The sequence below is a fragment of the Tupaia chinensis genome, unplaced genomic scaffold (genome assembly GCF_000334495.1).
Source record: "Tupaia chinensis unplaced genomic scaffold, TupChi_1.0 Scaffold000201_1, whole genome shotgun sequence".
NCBI classification, from domain to species: Eukaryota; Metazoa; Chordata; class Mammalia; order Scandentia; family Tupaiidae; genus Tupaia; species Tupaia belangeri.
In genome coordinates, this window is record NW_006159676.1 from 2,788,961 (window position 1) to 2,807,775 (window position 18,815).

Below are 18,815 nucleotides of genomic sequence, written 5' to 3' on the forward strand. Positions count from 1 at the left end.
TCGCGCCACGCGTCGCCTTTAAGCCGCTTTTCTGCCGGCGGACAAGGGCCGCGCCTTAAAGCGGGTCAGAGGGCCCCGCCCTTACCGCGCGCCTTAAAGGGGAGGAGCTCGGCTGAGGAGAAGTCGGCAGCAGAGACTACTTCCTGGGCCCCGCCTTTAAGGAGTCAAAGTGCGGTTTACCCTCCGACAGCATCAGCCCTCCAGTCTATGATGACGTCACCTGTTGGCTCGCCCACGCCCCGCCCATTTCCCCGCCCCACTGTCTGCCTTAAAGGCACAGAGCGCTGAGCACACCGGAACTCTGTGCCTCTAAATCGTGCCCTCCTTCCAGGGCCCTGCTCCCGCAGGGACCTCCTCCTGAGGACACTTCCAAGTTCAAGACCCGGGCGGTGCCACTAGGGCGACCTGGCTAGCTAGGACTCGAGGAGGGACCTAAAAGATCTGAGCTTCGGTGCCCTCATCTGTAACTTTCGGCGGTTCCCACCTAACCGGGATGTCCTGCCAGGTCCTTGGACCTTACTGAAGACTCTGGCATCCCCGGACCTGCTTCAGATCCAGCCCCTGCCGATTCCAGGAACCACTAGGGCCAGATTATTTCGCAATATTCTAATGTTGTATTTCCAAACGATCATGTTTCTCTCTTTCTTAAAAATAAAGTTTTGGGACCAGCAGTTGGCGTAATGGCTATGTCGCTGGACTCCCGTGTAGTCGCCCGCGGGTCACGTCCTGGACCCGGTGGCTTAAACTCACGCTGGGCGCGTGTGCGTGCGTGCCCAAGATCCCGAGAGGAGAATGGAGGAGAAAGAATTGAGGCGTGGCCATCCCCCCTGGGGGGTGATTTCTCTCTTTCTGTCTCTCTGTCTCTCTCTTTCTGGCGAGCGCATGTACCCTATAGCAAAAACCTCTCCAAAAAAATAAATAAATAAATAAGAAAAGGTCTTAAAGGACCCGGCAGCTGGTGTGGTGTTTAAGGTGTTTGAACTCCAACATGATCCACTGCAGTTCAAATCCTGCACCCAGCGGATTGAAACTCACTCCAGGCGGGGCCAGCAGGTGGCGTGGTGGTTAAGGGCGCTGGACTCTCACATAGCTCACCATAGTTCAAGTCCTGGACCTTCCAGCTTGCTCTCTCACTTTCTCACTCTCTGTCCCCAAAATGCACATCATAGCCTGTCCTGGGTAAAACGAAGACAGCTAGAGGAAGCTGGGGAAAAATCTGGAAAGATCAGAAGTATCTCGTTCCTTTGGGAGAGGCTGAGAAGCCCATGATATGGGGGGAACCAGCAGTTAGCGTAATGGCTATGTCGCTGGACTCCCACGACTCCTGTGTAGTCGAACGCAGTTCGCGTCCCGGACCCAGTGGCTTAAAACTCACGCCGCGCATGTGTGTGCGTCCCCAAGATCCCGAGAGAAGGGATTGCAGCGTGGCCATCCCCCCTGGGGGATGATTCTCGCTTTCTGTCTCTCTGTCTCTCTCTGTCTGGCGAGCACACGCGCCCTATAGCGAAAATCTCTCCCAAAAAAAAGAAGCCCATGATATGGGGACAGCGGGTGGTATAGTGGTTAAAGATGCTAGATTCCCACATGGCTGACCGCAGTTCGAGTCCCAGACCTGGCAACTTGCTTTCTCCTTTTCCCCTTTCTCTCTCTGGTCAAATTAAAAGATAATAACAAATAGAATTAAATCAATACATAATTAGGGGGGAGCAGAAATGTCCAGGACAGAATGGGAAGACACATTTCTACGGAGTATGTCCCTCTGAAAGCTGAACCGAGAATCACACGGGGGAAATCCCTCCGGAACTCATTCCGGAAGCAGCTGGAAAGCTTACGACAGTGGAGAACCTGCCAACCTCCAGCAAACAGATGGCTTTTCTGGCAGGCAGGAGGAAGTCTGGAGGAGTTTCTTTCTCGGCTGGGAAACTTGATACTGAGTTCAGATTTAATGCTGCTACACAAACCCCAAAGGCAAACAGCAAGCTGACAAAAATAGAATCTGTAATCTGTTACGGTGAAATGTTAATATCCTTAATATGCAGAACGATTGGATTTCAATAAGAAAAAGATAAACACCCCAAAGAGAAAAGTAGGAGAAAAAAAATCCACGACCAAACAATTCATTTATTCACAGGGACCAGCAAATGGCATAGCAGTTACATTGCTGGACTCCCACATAGCCAACTGTGGTTCGAGTCCCAGACCCAGTGGCTTGAAAATCACTCTCCACTCTTGCCCCGTCACTGAACCCACGTTCGTGGGGAAACCTGGTGCTAAACTATTCGTAGACGACCTGCTTCTGGGTCAGGGTTTCCTGCATAGCAGAGCAGCTTCCTCGCTGCGATCTATTGAGAGTCAGCCCTCGACACAAGGGTTTGTTTTTTATTTTTTTTTAGAAGAAAAAAGAACAGAAAAAGAAAGAAAGAAAAAAAAGAAAAGAAAAGAAAAGAAAAGAAAATCACTCTCTGGGTGCATGTGCGTGCGTGCCCAAGATCCTGGGAGGAGAATGGAGAAGGGATTGCGGTGTGGCCATCCCCTGGGAGGTGGGTGGTGATTTCTTGCTTTCTATCTCTCTTTCCAGTGAGCACATACAGCCTATAGCAAAAATCTCTCTTAAAAAAGCAAAACAAGGGGATCAGCAAGTGGCGTGGTGGTTAGGGTGCTGGACACTCCCACATGACCAACCACGGTTCAAGTCCTGGACCTGGAGGCATGCTTTCTCACCCTCCCTTTCTCTCTCTCTGTGTGTCTCTCTCTGGTAAAATTAAGATGAAATAAATTAGTAAATAAAATTAAATAATTCTTTAAATAAAAATTAAAATTAAAAAAAAGCAAAACGAGGGGACCAGCAGGTGGCATGGTGGTTCAGGAGCTGGACACTCCCACATGGCCAACCACAGTTCAAGTCCTGGACCTGGTGGCTTGCTTTCTCATTTTCTCTCTCTATAGCTCTCCCTCTCTCTCTGTGTGTCTCTCTCTGATCAAATTAAAATAAATGAATGGATAGAGTTAAATAAAATAATTCTTTTAAAAAAGGGTAAAACAGGGGCCAGGAGTTAGCGTAATAGCTATGTCGCTGGACTCCCATGTAGTCGACCGCGGTTTGAGTCCCGGACCCTGGTGGCTTAAAAACTCACGCCAGGCGCTTGTGCGTGCGTGCCCAAGATCCCGAGAGGAGAATGGAGGAGAAGGGATTGCGGCGTGGCCATCCCCCCTGGGGGGTGATTTCTCGCTTTCTGTCTCTCTGTCTCTCTCTGTCTTTCTGGCACACGCCCTATAGCAAAAACCTCTCCAAAAAATAAATAAATAGATAGAAAAAGAAAGAGAGAGAGAGAGAGAGAAAGAAAGAAGAAAATCACAACAGAGAGTGTGCCCCACGTCCCAGGAGCATAGAGGAGAAGGGATTCGCAGCGTGGCCACCTGCCCTTCTCACTCACCTCTCTGTCTCTGCTTCATGGCAAAAAACTAAAACAAAAACGGTCAGATGTGTGTGTCCGTAGCTATCAAATTCACAGAGCCCCCAGACACCCTGGCACAGGCTGTCAGACCCCACTGCCCAAGACGGGAGCTGTAAGAGGAGCCCTCCAGGTTCTCATCCCGACGGGAGCTGTAAGAGGAGCTCTCCAGGTTCTGATCCCAGGCTGACCTAACTGGGCCGGGTGTAACAGCTCACGCCGGAAATCCTAGCTAATTGGGACGGAGGATTGCAACGAGACCTTGTCGAAATAGGAGGGCACTTTAGGAAGTTCATGAACAGGGACTGGCAGGCGGTGTGGTGGTTAAGGCACTGGAATCCCAACTGGCTGGCTGCAGTTCGAATCCTGGAGCTGGCACCTTGAAAATCACACCAGGTGCGTGTGCGTGCGTGCCCCAAATCCCAGAAGGAGAATGGAGGAGAAGGGACTGCCGCGTGATCATCCACCCTGGGGAGTGATTTCTTGCTTTCTGTCTCTCCGTCTCTCTGGTGTGCATACATTTGTCCTATAGCAAATATCTCTCAAAAAAAAAATGTTTAGGGAAGCAGCAGTTGGCGTAATGGCTATGTCGCTGGACTCCCACGTAGTCGACCACGGTTTGTGTCTCGGACCCGGTGGCTTAAAACTCACGCCGGGCGCGTGTGCGTGCGTGCCCAAGATCCTGAGAGGAGAATGGAGGAGAAGGGATTGCGGCGTGACCATCCCCCCCTGGCGGGTGATTTCTCGCTTTCTGTCTCTATGTCTCTCTCTGTCTGTCTGGCGAGTGTACGCGCCCTACAGTGAAAATCTCTCCAAAAAAAAAAAAATGTTTATGAACAAATGGAATTAAAATACAAGTTTAGGGCTGAGTCGATGGCAGAGGGTAACGTTCTATTGAAGTAAAATTGGATTGACATGGAAGATTATGTGTTCGATTCCCCGGGGGCCATGTTCATACCAGGCTCATAATTTTGGTGGGCTTAGAGGACTAGCAGGCCAGGAGTCACGGAGTAAAACACTATCAAGAATTCTTGTCTTCAGGCTGGCAGGTGGCGTGGTGGTTAAGGATATTGGACTCCCATATGGTCGACTGTGGTTTGAGGCCCGGGCCTGGTGGCTTGCTTTCTCACTTTCTCTCTCTCTAGCTCTCCCTCTCTCTCTCTGTGTCTCTCTCTGGTCAAATTAACAAAAATGAATGAATAAAGTTAAATAAAATAATTCTTTTTTAATTATTATTTTAGTTTATTTATTTACTTATTTATTTTGACCAGAGTGACAGAGAGAGAGAGAGATAGAGAAAGTGAGAAAGCAAGCCGCCAGGTCCGGGACTCAAACCGTAGTCAGTCACATAGGAGTCCAGCACCCTCAACCATCACACCACCTGCCAGCCCCAATAAAATAATTCTTTAAAAAAAAAATAATTCTTGGGACCAGCAGTTGGCGTAATGGCTATGTCACTGGACTCCCATGTAGTCGACTGTGGTTTGAGTCCCGGACCCGGTGGCTTAAAACTCACGCCGGGCGCGTGTGCGTGTGTGCCCAAGATCCCGAGAGGAGAATGGAGGAGAAGGGATTGCGGCGTGGCCATCCCCCCTGGGGGGTGATTTCTCACTTTCTGTCTCTCTGTCTCTCTTCGTCTCTCTGGCGAATGCGCACACCCTATAGCAAAAATCTTGCTCTCTAAAATAGTAACTTTTTTTTGGAGGCAGGGGAGTTACAGAAGCCTAGAAATGGAGCAAACAACTTGGTCCAGATATTTTACTTGTCGATATTTAACCAGTGGAAACAAGGATGGATGTGGATGAAGATTTATTTCTGGAATGTTCCTTGAAGAGGTTGGATCTGGATGCCAGAGCTGGGCGCTCTGGGGCAAGTCCCTCCTTGTCTTTGAACCTCTGGTTACACATCTGTAAAATAGAAAGTATCATGGGGATGCCAAGCACATAGATTTTGTGACAAAATTAAACACCCGAGAACCAGCAGTTAGCATAATGGCTATGTCGTTGGACTCCCACGTAGTCAACCGCGGTTCGCGTCCCGGACCCGGTGGCTTAAACTCAAGCCGGGCGCGTGTGCATGCGTGCCCAAAATCCCGAGAGGAGAATGGAGGAGAAGGGATTGCGGCGTGGCCATCCCCCCTGGGGGGTGATTTCTCGCTTTCTGTCTCTCTGTCTCTCTCTATCTGTCTGGCGAGCACATGTGCCCTATAGCTAAAAAAACTCTCCAAAATTAAACGCCCAATAAATGGAGACTTAGCAACAAAAACGTAATGCCAGCAGGTGGCATAGCGGTTAAGGCACTAGACTCCCATGTGCTTGACCAGGGTTCGAGTCCTGGACCTGATGGCTCGAAACTCACACCAGGAGATTGACCTTCACACTGGAAGGAGCCAGTAGGTGGTGTGGTGGTTAAGGTGCTGGACTCCCACATGGCCAATCATGTTTGAGTCCCAGACCTGGTGGCTTGCTTTCTCACTTTCCCTCTCTCTCTGTCTCGTTTCTCTCTGGTCAAATTAAAGATAATCATGATAATAAAAAATAAATAAAATAAATCATTCTTTTAAAAAATGAAAAGGAGGCCACCAGGTGGCGTGATGGTTAAGGTGCTGGACACTCCCACATGGTCGACCATGGTTCGAGTCCTGGACCTGGAGGCTTGCTTTCTCACTTTCTTTCTTTCTCTCTCTATGTCTTTCTGGTCAAATTAAAGTAAATGAATGAATAAATAAAATTAAATAAATAATTATTTCTTTTTCTTTTTTGAGAGGCTTTTGCTAGAGGGCATGCGCGCTCGCCAGAAAAACAGAGAGAGACAGAGAGACAGAAAGTGAGAAATCACCCCCCAACCTGGGGGGATGGCCACACCACAATCCCTTCTCCCTTCTCCTCCTTTCTGCTCTTGGGATCTTGGGCATGCATGCACACGTGCCCAGCGTGGGTTTAAGCCACTGGGTTCAGGACTCAAACCGCGGTCAACTGCATGGGAGTCCAGCAACATAGCCATTATGCCAACTGCAGGTCCCTAAATAAATAATTCTTAAAAAAAAAAAAAAAAGATACAGTGTTCCGAATTTGGCATGAGAATTGGGACACAAATTCATTACAATTCCAGGTCCCAATGGTTAAACCCATGTGCATGTCAGTGCTTGAACTTAAAGGGTTCTCCTGTGATTCAAACACACTCTATGGCTCCCTATTACTCTTGTCCACCTCTAGCTCAGCTAGTCTAGCCAGGCTAGAATAAAGGGACATGCAGTTCCATCCATAGACCCACATTTGGAACAATCTCTGACACTCCATGTAGCCCCGCATCCCAGCCCCCAGCAATCCACTGGCACAGCCTAGGAATCCCAAGGTCCTCACCTGCTCCTTCCTGGTCTCTTGGAGCTTCCGAACAGCCAGCCAGGGTGCGGGGTACATGGTTGGCACCAAGGGTCTTTTTTAATTCTGAAATAAGAGAAAACTCTCTGGTCACACCTAGGGAAATCCAGGCATCAGGGGACCACCCTGTGTTTTCCCAAGAGGGGCTACAAGAGGGCAAAGACTGGAGGCAAATGTCTCAAGCGGGAATTCTAAACCAGTAGCTCACAGCAAGTCTGTCTCCACATTTGCGCCCATGGCAGACATTACTAGCCGATCCCTGCAAACTCCAACAAGGCTGGCCAGCTGCCAGCTCTACCTCACCACATGCTGCTCCAGACAGACATCACAAAACAATTGAGGATGGAACACTATAAAGTCACAGAATATATTCAGGAACAGAAGCTAACTAAGGTCATCTGTTTCTGGATTTAATTTTGCAGTCAGAGACTAGCAGTTTTTCTTTCTTTTTCCTTTCTTCCTTCCTTTCTTTCTTTCTTTCTTTCTTTCTTTCTTTCTTTCTTTCTTTCTTAATTGGAAACTTCTGCTACTCTTAAGGGAACTCAGTTATTCTTGTTCCCTCTGTCTCTCTGGCTTTCTCTTTTGTGATAGCACATGCCTAGCAGCAACGACAACTACAATAAAAAAAAAAAGAAGGAAGAAGAAGAAAAGTGGAGTCAGCAGGTGGCTTGGTGGTTAAGGCACTGGACTCCCACATGGCTGACAGTGGTTTGAGTCCTGGCCCTGGCCATTCTCTCTCTCTTTCTCTCTCTGGTGAGTACATGTGCCCTATAGCAAATTTTAAAATAAGTATAAGAATAAGTAAAAGGAAATGAACGATGATTTTTTAAAAATAAGTAAGAGAAATTTAAAACAAAGAGAGGGGGACAACAGATGGCATAATGGTTAAGACACTGGACCACTGGACTCCCACATGGTCAACCATGGTTTGAGTCCTGGACTTGGCCACTTAAAAAAAGAAAATCACACCAGGGCTGGGTGGGTGCATGGCCAGAATCCAGGGAGGAGAATGGAGGTGATTGAAGCATAGCCAGCCCCCTTTAGGGATAATCTCTCTCTCTCTCTCTCTCTCTCTCTCTCTCTCTCTCTGGCAAGTGCACATACCATATGGCAAAATTTAAGAAAAAGAAGAAGCCTACCCTGTCTGAGAGAACTCTCCTCCATGCCAGCCCAGAGAAAACCAGGGATGGTTGAATGAATAGATGTGAGTGTTGGGACCAGCAGATAGCATAGTGGTTGCATCGCTGGACTCCCACATGGTCAACCACAGTTCACATCCCAGACTTGGCATGTACACACACCAGGCACATGTGTGCGTGCGTGCCCAAGATCCTGAGAGGAGAATGGAGGAGAAGGGATTGCGGCGTGGCCATCCCCCCTGGGGGGTGATTTCTCGCTTTCTGTCTCTCTGTCTGGTGAGTGCACACGCCCTATAGCAAAAACCTCTCAACGCAAAACGTGTGGAACCAGCAGTTACCATAATGGCTATGTTGCTGGACTTCCATGTAGCCGACTGCGGTTCGAGTCCCGGACCCGGTGGCTTAAACTCACGCCGGGTGCATGTGCGTGCGTGCCCAAGATCCTGAGAGGAGAATGGAGGAGAAGGGATTGCGGCGTGGCCATCCCCACTGGGGGGTGATTTCTCGCTTTCTGTCTCTCTGTCTGGTGAGTGCACACGCCCTATAGCAAAAACCTTTCCAAAAACAATAAATAAATTAGATTTAATTTTTAAAAAAGTGAATGCCTAACCCTATTTTTTAAACTCTGCCTCCTTCTCATCCTGAAAACTCCTACACATCCCTCACAGCCTCACTCTGATGACCCCTCTTCCCAATGGCTCCTTCACGGACCCTAGGAGTTTCCCACTCCAGACCCACACTGGCCCAGTCCTGTCCCTGGGTCAAAGGGCAACTCTTCACAGGAACTGAGAGATGACAGGGCACCCTAGGGGGGATTGATACACACGGCCATGGCAGGGCAAAGCTTACCTCCATCGATCCTCTGCAGTAGGACCCCCCGGATGACGTCCTCATAGAGACCCTCGGGGGTGAGGGCCTGGCTGCCCACTGCAAGAACCTCATGTTCTAACTCAGGTAAAGCCTGGAACGGAGAGAGTTAGGGGCTAGGGTGCAGGCAAGGGCCCGGGAGGTCAGGGATATCGGTTCAAGCCCCAGCCTGGACCCTGATTAACTAGGGAGCCCTGAGCCTCAGTTTTATTATCCTTTGGGGTTTTATTCCCCCATGTATGAGAGTAGGGGGCTTTAGACAGGACCCCACTGTCTCACAGTGCCCCCACCTCGGCCTCCCAGGTATCTGGGACCACACGCTCACGCCATCTGGCATTTTAGAATAGCTAGAAATTGGGGCCCACAGGTGGCATGGGGGCTAAGGCGGCTGAACTCCCACATGGCTGACTGTGGTTCAAGTCCCAGACCTGGCAGCTTGCTTTCTCACTTTCCTTCTCTCTTGCTATCTCTCTCTGGTCAACTTCAATAACCTCAAATATAAAATAATGACAATGAATAAAATTAAATTAAAAATAATTCTTAAAAAAAAAAAAAATAGGCCAGGAGACCAGCAGTTGGCATCATGGTGATATTGCTGGACTCCCATGTAGTCGGTCGTGGTTCGAGTCCCAGACCCGGTGGCTTGAAAATCACACCGGGCGCGTGTGCATGCATGCCCAAGATCCCGAGAGGAGAATGGAGGAGAAGGGATTGCAGCGTGGCCATCCCCCCTGGTGGGTGATTTCTCGCTTTCTGTCTCTCTGTCTCTCTCTGTCTTTCTGGCAAGCGCACGCACCCTATAGCAAAAACCTCTCCAAAAAAAAAAAGAAAGAGAGAGAAAAACAAAACTCTAAAAAAGAAAAAAAAAATGGCTCTAACGATGACAGTGACCACACACATAGGGAGCACAGTGCCCGCTTATACAGGGACGCAGACGCTAGGTCCCTCTATAGCCCTAGCCTCATCGCTTTTATCCCCTCTAGAAATTTAATTAATTAATTAATTAATTAATTACTTTGACCTCAGAGAAACAGAGACAGAGAAAGAGGGAGAGTGAGAAAGCAAGCTGCCAGGTCCAGGACTCAAACCACGGTCAGCCATGTGGGAGTCCAGCACCTTAACCACCGCGCCACCTGCTGGCAGCGGTGACTCACCACTTTGGCTCTCGGCTGGAGTTGGCTCTGCAGAAAGGGCAGGAAAATACTGGCCAGCCAGCCCCGGACGAACCTCTTCCGCGCTGAGCCGCCGTCAGACTCGAACTTCTGCAGGACACACGAGCAGCCAGTCCATCCGCCATCAGAGCACCCAGGCCCACCGCCCACTGCCCGTCTCCGCGGGCCTCACCTTCAGCACGCGCCCCCTGACCTTCTCCAGCTGCTGGGCAGCCTGGCCGCAGTCCAGGGCTGACGTCAGACACTGATCGGCCAGCTGCAGGAAGGTGGTCACGGCGTCCGCCATGAGCTGGGGGAGAGAGGGCAGCCTGAGTCCCCGGGCCACGCCCGCCCCACGGATCCCTTCTCCGCATCCAGCCTGCTCGGCGCAGCCATCTCTTCCAACTTCCAGCCCTGTCTTAAGAAATAGCTTCCGGGACCAGCAGCTGGCATAATGGCTATGTCGCTGGACTCCCATGGAGTCGACTACAGTTCGAGTCCCGGATCCGGTGGCTTAAACTCACACCGGGCACGTGTGCGTGCGTGCCCAAGATCCTGAGAGGAGAATGGAGGAGAAGGGATTGCGGCGTGGCCATCCCCCTGGGGGGTGATTTTTCGCTTTCTGTCTCTGTCTCTCTATATATCTCTGGCAAACAGACTTGCCCTAAGGAAAAAAAACTCACACCTAGGGCGTGTGTGTGCATGCTCAAAATCCCAAGAGGAGAATGGAGGAGAAGGGATTGCGGCATGGCCATCCTCCCGGGAGGAGGGGTGTGATTTCTTGCTTTCTGTCTCTCTCTGTTTCTCCAGGGAGGGCACAAAAATCCCTCTTAAAAAAATAAATTAAGGGACCAGCAGTTGGTGTAATGGCTATGTCTCTGGACTCTCATGGAGTCGACTATAGTTCGAGTCCCGGATCCGGAGGCTTAAACTCACGCCGGGCGCGTGTGCATGCGTGCCCAAGATCCCGAGAGGAGAATGGAAGAGAAGGGATTGCGGCGTGGCCATCCCCCCTGGGGGGTGATTTCTCGCTTTCTGTCTCTCTGTCTCTCTCTGTCTTTCCGGTGATAGCATATGCCCTATAGCAGTAACTTCTCCAAAAAAAATTGTTTTTCATAAATAATTCTTTAAAATAAATAAAGAAATAGCTTGGGTCAGCAGGTACATGGTGTGGAAGGTACCGGATCCCACATAACTGACTTCGAGCTTCGAGTACTGGACCAGTGCCTTGAAAACCTTGTATACGTGTCCAAGATCCCAAGAAGACAATAGAGGAGAGGGGACTGCAGTGTGGCCACTCCCCTGGGGGTCACTTCTCACTTCTCCTCTCTCTCTTCCTATTCTGAGTGCACATGCCCCATAGCAAAAACCTGAAAGTAAATAAATAAGAAATAACTTCCCCCTAGGGGCTGGAAGGTGGCGTGGTGGTTAAGGGCACTGGACTCCCACATGGCCAACCACAGTTCGAGTCCTGAACCTGGTAGCTTCCTTTTTCCTTTCTTTCTCTCTCTCTCTCGTCTAATTAAAATAAATAAATAAAAATAATGTGTGTGTGTGTGTGTGTGTGTGTGTGTGTGTGTGTGTGTTTAAAGACTTTAGCTGTAAGGCGCATGTGCTCTCGTAAGAGAGAGAGAAAGACAAAGAGAGAGAAAAAAGGAAGAAATTACCCCCCAGGGGGGATGGCCACATCGCAATTCCTTCTCCATTCTCCTCTTGGGATCTTGGGCACGCACATATAAGTTGCCAGGTCTGGGATTCGAACTGTGGTTGACTACGTGGAAATCCAGCAGAGGAACCGTTACACCAACTGCTGGTCCCAGCTCCTTGCCGTTCCAAACCCTTCTCGCTTCTCCCCCCTGACGGCCCCATCTTGGTTTAGGCCTTCTCCCTGCCTCCTCGACTCCTGCCCCTGACGGTTGATGCTTCCCACAGCGGCATAGCATTCTGAGCCGGAAACCCACTCATGTCCCTCCCTGCTCAAACACCTGCTGTGGCTCCCTATTGCCTTCAGGACAGAGCTCAATCCCTTATTCTCTTAGTTTTTGTTTCGTTTTGTTTGGAGAGATGGTTGTTATAGGGCACACACACGTGCTTGCCAGAGAGACAGAGACAGAGAGACAGAGACAGAAAGCGAGAAATCAGCCCCCAGGGGGGATGGCCACGCCGCAGTCCCTTCTCCTCCATTCTCCTCTCGGGATCTTGGGCACGCACGCACACGCATCTGGTGTGAGTTTTAAGCCGCTGGGTCTGGGACTCGAACCGTGGTCAACTACGTGGGAGTCTAAGACATAACCATGATGCCATCTGCTGGTCCCCTATTCGTCCCTTAGTACAGAGAGTCAGCCCTCGCCGCCTGGCCCACCCACCTCGCAGTTTTCTGCCCTCCCGTGTCAGGAAATCTCTCCAAACGTCATTTTCCCCAGGGCAGGCAAGTTCTCCCCACCCTGTTCCCACGAACCAAGACATGCCCTTCCGACTGGAAGTTCCCTTCTCCTGGAAGTCTTGCCAACCCTAGAGGTGATCTGGGGACTTTCTTGGGGCTGACAATAGCACATTCTCATTGCCACCCCAGGTGGTCACCACGGTCACTTGGTCGCGGGGCTCACATCCCCATGAGACTGGAGCCACGTCTGCCAGCCATGGAGGTCCCCCAAGGCAGCACTTAGTGTCTGCTTGGCCGAGGCTGTGGACCCTGCCTGGCCTCCTCTCCGCCTGGCCTCCTCCCAGCTTGGCCTCCTCCCTGCCTGGCCTCCTCCCCGCCTCCGGGCTCACTCTCACCTGTTGCACGAGGTCCTGGGCCCCAAACACCACGCTGCGAGTCCCCAGGAAACCGAATGGCGCTGCCAGCTGCCCCAGGCGCCCCCGGGCCCGCTCAGCCTCCCGGTAGCAGGTGCGCATCAGCTCCGGGTCCCACGGCATCTCCCCGAATGAGTACACCTGCGCTCCAGCGGCACACAGGTGGGAAACCGTCAGCCGGCAGGAAAGCGGGGAGGAGGAGCCCACAGCCAACCCACCGCGGGAGAAACACAAATAAAAACATTGCCCAGGAGGACCAGCAAGTGGTGTAATGGTTAAGTCGCTAGACACCCACGTAGTGTGTCTAAGGTTCAAGTCCCAGAGCCGACAACTTGTTAGAACTTCACCAGGGAATATGAGCACTCAAGATCCCGACAGGAGGAGAGGCTGTGGATCCCCCTGGGGATGATTTTTTGTTTTCTGTCTTTCTATCTCTGTCTCTCCACCAAGTGCACACCTCCTATGGCAACAACAACAACAAAATTGCTCAGAAGGACTGGCAGGTGGCATGATGGTTAAAGGTGCTGGATTCCCACATGGCCAACCATGGTTCAAGTCCCGGACCTGGCGACTTGCTTTCTCACTTTCTCGCTGTCTCTCCCACTCTGCCCCTCTCTAGTCAAATTGAAATAAACAAAGGGGGGTTAGCAGATGGCTTGCTGGTTAAAGGTGCTGGGTTCCCACATGGCTGACTGCAGTTCAAGTCCCAGACCTGGTGGCTTCTTTTGTTGCTTTCCCTTTCTCTCTCCCTCTCTCTGTCTATTCAAATTTAAAAAAATAACAATAATAAATGGAATTAAGTAAATAAAGAATTCTTTTTTTTTTTAGAGGTTTTTGCTATAGGGTGCGTGCGCTCGCCAGACAGAGAGAGAGAGACAGAGAGACAGAAAGCAAGAAATCACCCCCCAGGGGGATGGTCACACCACAATCCCTTCTCCTCCATTCTCCTCTAGGGATCTTGGACATGCACGCACACGCGCCCGGCGTGAGTTTAAGCCACCGGGTCCGGGACACGAACCGCGGTCGACTACGTGGGAGTCCAGCGACAGAGCCATTACGCTAACTGCTGGTTCCTTTATTTATTTATTTTTAATTTGACCAGAGAGAGACACAGAGAGAGAGAGGGGAAAGTGAGAAAGCAAGCCCCCAGGTCTGGGACTCGAACCGTGGTGAGCCATGTGGGAGTGTCCAGCGCCTTAACCACCACGCCACCTGCTGGTCCCCAATAAATAACTCTTTTTTTAAAAGTTGAATTAAATAAATAAATAAAGTGAAATTCTTTTATTTCACTTTATTTATTTATTTATTTCATTTTGACCAGAGAGGGACTGAGTGAGAGAAAGAGAAAGGAGAGTGAGAAAGCAAGCCGCCAGGTCCAGGACTCGAACCACAGTTGGCCATGTGGGAGTCCAGCGCCCTTAACCACTATGCCACTTGCTGGCCCCAAATAATTTTTTTTTAAAAAAAGAAGAAAGATACAAGGTTTACTCAAGTCTGTAAATGGCGTGTTACCCACCGGTCCACTGACCCGCCCGCCCCCCGCCGAAGGGCACCTCCTTGCGTAGCCGAGGTCCAGAGGGGTTCCCCCGCAGGTGGCGGGACAGGCGGTCCATGCCCTGGTCAAGAAGGGTCCGCACCCCTTCCAGTGGGGCTTCCACGGTGCTCAGCAGAATCCGCGTGATCCGGGGCAGCTGTGGGTCCACATCGCGGCGCAGGCGCGGCTCCAGCGAATCCTGGACCTCCGCTGGGAGTGAAAGACACCGGCCTTGGGTCCCCTCCTCAAAATGACCCCAAATAGACGGCTAGGTGAGGACCCTGAGCCCGGCAGAACGAGGTAGAGGAGAAAGGTGGGGCATCCTTTTCTTTTTTCCTTTTTTTTCCTTTTTTTTGGAGAGGTTTTTGCCATAGGGCGCCAGCGTTCACCAAAAAGACAGAGAGACAGAAAGCGAGAAATCACCCCCGCGGGGGGATGACCACGCCACAATCCCTTCTCCTCCATTCTCCTCTCGGGATCTTGGGCACGCACGCACATGCGCCCAGCGTGAGTTTAAGCCACCGGGTCCGGGACTTGAACCACGGTCGACTACATGGGAGTCCAGTGACATAGCCATGACGCCAACTGCTGGTCCCTCTGCCCATTTTAGAGATGAGAAAACTGATGTTTAGAGTGGTGAGAAACAGGTCAAAGGGGGGGCCAGTAGGTGGCGTGGCAATTGAGGCACTGGACTCCCACATAGTTTGGTTCAAATCCCGGACCTGGTGGCTTGATTTCTAACTCTCTCTCTCTCTTTCTCTAGTGAGTACATGTGCCCTATAGCATAGTAAATTAATTAAAATAAAAATTTAAAGATGGTTAAGAGGGACCAACAGATGGGTTAATGGTACGTCGTTTGACTCCCACATATTTGACCACGGTTCAAGTCCTGGACCCAGTAGCTTGAAACTCACGCTGGGTGTATGTGCGTGCGCGCCCAAAATCCTGAGAGGAGACTGGAGAAAAAGGGATTGCAGCGTGGCCATCTCCCCTGGGGGGTCATTTCTTGTTCCCTATCTCTGTCTATTTCTGTCTCTCTGGTGACAACACGTGCCCTATAGCCAAAACTCTTTCTCTCAAAAAAAAAAAAAAGAGGTTAAGATGGCAATTATAATGATACATAAATAAATATACATGAATATATATATGAAATAAGTCAAAAGATCACAAAAAGAGAGGCAGACATAGAATTTAAATTCGGGGGACCAGCAGGTGGTGTAGCAATTATGTTGCTGGACTCCCACGTGGCCAATGCAGTTCAAGTCCCAGACCTGGTGGCTTGAAAATAACGCCAGGCATGTGTCCAGTATTTTTTTTTAAGAATTATTTTATTTAACTTTATTTATTTATCTACTTTTATTTGACCAGAGAGGGAGAAAGTGAGAAAACAAGCCACCAGGTCCGGGACTTGAACCGTGTTCAGCCACTTGGGAGTCCAACGCCCTCAACCACCACGCCACTTGCCAGCCCCGGGAGTCCAGCATCTTAACCACCACGCCACCTGCTGGTCCCATCTCGTTTCTTTAGTTACATCCTCTGCCCTTCACTCCCACCCAAGCCACGCCCATTCTCAGTTTAGGCCACGCCCAATCTCCTCCCACCAACCCCACCCTATCATTTTTCCGCTCTCCCCCTCCGGGACCTCCCCTGGACCTTAGGCCCCGCCCCCTATGCCCACCTATCGCTGCTCTCCTCCGTCCCCTGGCTCCGCCCCGCCGACTAAGGCCCCGCCCCTTCCAGGCCCCGCCCCCGGGCCTTCCCCCGCAGCCTCCCTGCCACGCGCTCCCGCAGCCTCAGTATCTGGTCCACGTCGGGGCGGATCGTCCTCTCCAGCTTCTCCAGCAGTTCGTCCTTTTCGGGTTGGAAGGCGCGGAGCCCGGCAGAGACCCCAGCTAGGACGGTGGCGTGGACTGCGTCCAGGAGCTGTGCCAACCGGCGGAGGGGACCGCATACGGGACGCGGGATGGGGCGTCAGGGGGCAGAGAGACAGAGACAGAGACGTGGAAAGATGCACGAGAGTTTAAGCATGAGTCATGGGGAAGGGGAATCTGGGCCCAGGCTGGGCCCCTTCCCTAGTCCAGACTCCCCTCGGACCTCGGTCCAGGCCCAGGCCTTGGCGCGGCTGGTCCCCCGCAGGCCGGGCAGGGTCTCGGCTCGCAGGGCCGGCAGCAGCTCCCGCATCAGCACCGCGGTCAGCACCTGCAGGAGAGAGGGCCTTGGGCTTCGCGGCCAGCGCATGGGGAGGACCTGGAGGTCCAGGGTGCAGCCATGCGGGGTACTGACCTCAGCGTCTGAGCCCAGATTCACATCATCGTCGCCAAAATGACCTTGGCGCTGCCGGTAGAGCCTGACCGCGTCCAGAAAGGCCCGGGCAGCAGGGGCCTGGCTTCTCTGCAGGACTGAGAGGGCAGGTCCTCAGTGCTCGCCCTCCTCTCCCCTGCACGGCTTCCCAGGCTTCTGCCTGGCGGCGCTCTGAGGACCCAAGGCTCACCCCACCCTGCAGACCTTCGCCCAAGAGTTGTCCTCCGTGGGGAGCACATTCCTTTGGGCCCAACACAAGCCCAAATGTATTGGATTTAAGAAAAAGACCTCCCTGTGGGCACCAGCCGATGGCGTAATGGTTACATCTCTGGACTCCCACTTAGTAGAACATGGTTCGAGTTCCAGACTCGGCACCTTAAAACTATCACCGGGCACGCGTGCGTACATGCCCCAAATCTCAAGAGGAGAACGCAGGAGAAGGGATTGCGGTGTGGCCATCCCTCCCAGGGGGTGATGTCTCACTTTCTCTCTCTCAGTCTCTCCAGTGAGCTCACATGCTCTATTGCAAAAAAAGGAACCCCCTATGGGCAGTGACAGCTTCCTAACTGCAGTCCCTAGCGACCTCTTCAGGTGGGATATATTTGTGCAGTCAACAACCTGCCCAGTCCTTGAACATGTCAATATTGTTCACCTTCTCCATTAGACCAATCTTCCCCCCACACTTTTTTTTCTTAGGATTTTGCCATAAGGCACAAGTGTACACAGGAGAGAGACAGAGAGACAGAAAGCGAGAAATCACCCCCCCAGGGGGGATGGTCACGCCACAATCCCTTCTCCTCCATTCTCCTCTCGGGATCTTGGGCACGCACGCACACGCGCCCGGCGTGAGTTTAAGCCACCGGGTCCGGGACTCGAACTTCGGTCGACTACATAGGAGTCCAGCGACATAGCCACTATGTGCTAACTGCTGGTTCCCCCAACAACTTTTTTAAAAAAATTTTTTTAGAGAGATTTTGCTATAGGGCATGTGTGCTCACCAGAGAAAGGGAAAGTGAAAAATCACTCCCCAGGGAGGTTGACCACACTGCAACCCCTTCTCCTCCATTCTCAAAGAATTATATTATTTCATTTTATTCATTATTATTATTATTATTATTATCTAACTTGACCAGAGAGAGACAGAGAGAAAGAGGGAGAGCAAGCCACCAAGCCCGGGACTCGAACCGTGGTCAGCCATATGGGAATCCAGCACCTTAACCACCATGCCACCTGCTGGCCCCTCTTCTCCTCCATTCTCCTCCTGAGATCTTGGGCATGCACACACATGCGCGCAGTGTGAGTTTCAAGCCACCAGGTTCAGGATTCGAACCACGGTCAACCATGTGGAAGTCCAGCACCTTAGCCACTGTGCCACCTGCTGGCCCCCAGCAACCCATTTTATGAACGAGAAAACTGAAGCTTGGGGAAGTCTCACAGTCTTGGACTCCAGACTCCAAGACTCGTCGCCCCTGGCGAACCCGTGCTGGGATTCACCTGTGCCCCGAAGACGGATGCCACCCTGCAGGGCCAGTCGCCAGGCACGCTGAGCCTCTCTGGTGGCTGCGGATAAACAGAGGTGCTGTCGGAAGGGGTGCTGCAGGAACAGGGGGAAGCTCACGGCCACTTCCCAGAGCGGGTCAGACTCTTCCTGTGCACGGTCTCCTGAAAGCAGATAGAAAAGTCACAGCTTTGCTGCAGCAGGTGGCATAGTGGTTAAGGCGCTGGACTCCCACATGGCAGACCACGGTTCGAGTCCTGGACTTGGCAATTTGCTTTCCCCCTCTCTCTGTCTTTCTCTCTGTTGCTCTGTGATCAAATTCAAGAAGAGAAAAAATGACGGTGATGAATAAAATTCCATAAAATGATTCTTTCAATAAAAGTCAGAGGCCGGGAGGTGATGTGGTGGTTAAGGCACTGGACTCCCACATGGCCAACTGCGGTTCGAATCCTGGACCTAGCAGTTTGCTTTCTCGCTTACCCTTTCTCTTTCTTTGGTCTAATTAAATAATATAAATAAATAATAATAATAATAAATGGACTTAAATAAACAATTAATTTTTTTCTTTTTTGGAGAGGTTTTTGCTATAGGGCACATGCACTCGCCAGAAAGACGGAGAGAGACAGAGAGACAGAAAGTGAGAAATCACCCCCCAGGGGGGATGGCCACGCCGCAATCCCTTCTCCTCCATTCTCCT

The 18,815-nt window shown here is 51.2% G+C and overlaps 1 protein-coding gene across 3 annotated transcripts in view; it reads right to left on the reverse strand.

The window, feature by feature from the left end:
* Positions 1–5,244: 5,244 nt before the first annotated feature.
* NIBAN3 (niban apoptosis regulator 3) overlaps positions 5,245–18,815 on the reverse strand; it is a 17,655-nt gene continuing 4,084 nt past the window's right edge. The window contains exons 5-15 of one of the 3 annotated variants that reach the window (XM_014587299.2): positions 18,115–18,282; positions 16,603–16,718; positions 16,414–16,518; positions 16,080–16,242; positions 14,339–14,529; positions 12,768–12,926; positions 10,183–10,299; positions 9,993–10,100; positions 8,821–8,932; positions 6,815–6,898; positions 5,245–5,359 (exon numbers count right to left, since the gene is read on the reverse strand). In XM_014587299.2, coding sequence (XP_014442785.1) covers positions 5,352–5,359; positions 6,815–6,898; positions 8,821–8,932; positions 9,993–10,100; positions 10,183–10,299; positions 12,768–12,926; positions 14,339–14,529; positions 16,080–16,242; positions 16,414–16,518; positions 16,603–16,718; positions 18,115–18,282 — 1,331 coding nt within the window. In that variant the 3' untranslated portion in view covers positions 5,245–5,351. The remainder of the gene's footprint in view (positions 5,360–6,814; positions 6,899–8,820; positions 8,933–9,992; positions 10,101–10,182; positions 10,300–12,767; positions 12,927–14,338; positions 14,530–16,079; positions 16,243–16,413; positions 16,519–16,602; positions 16,719–18,114; positions 18,283–18,815) is intronic. The other 2 variants (XM_027771301.1, XM_014587300.2) reach the window with 2 other exon arrangements.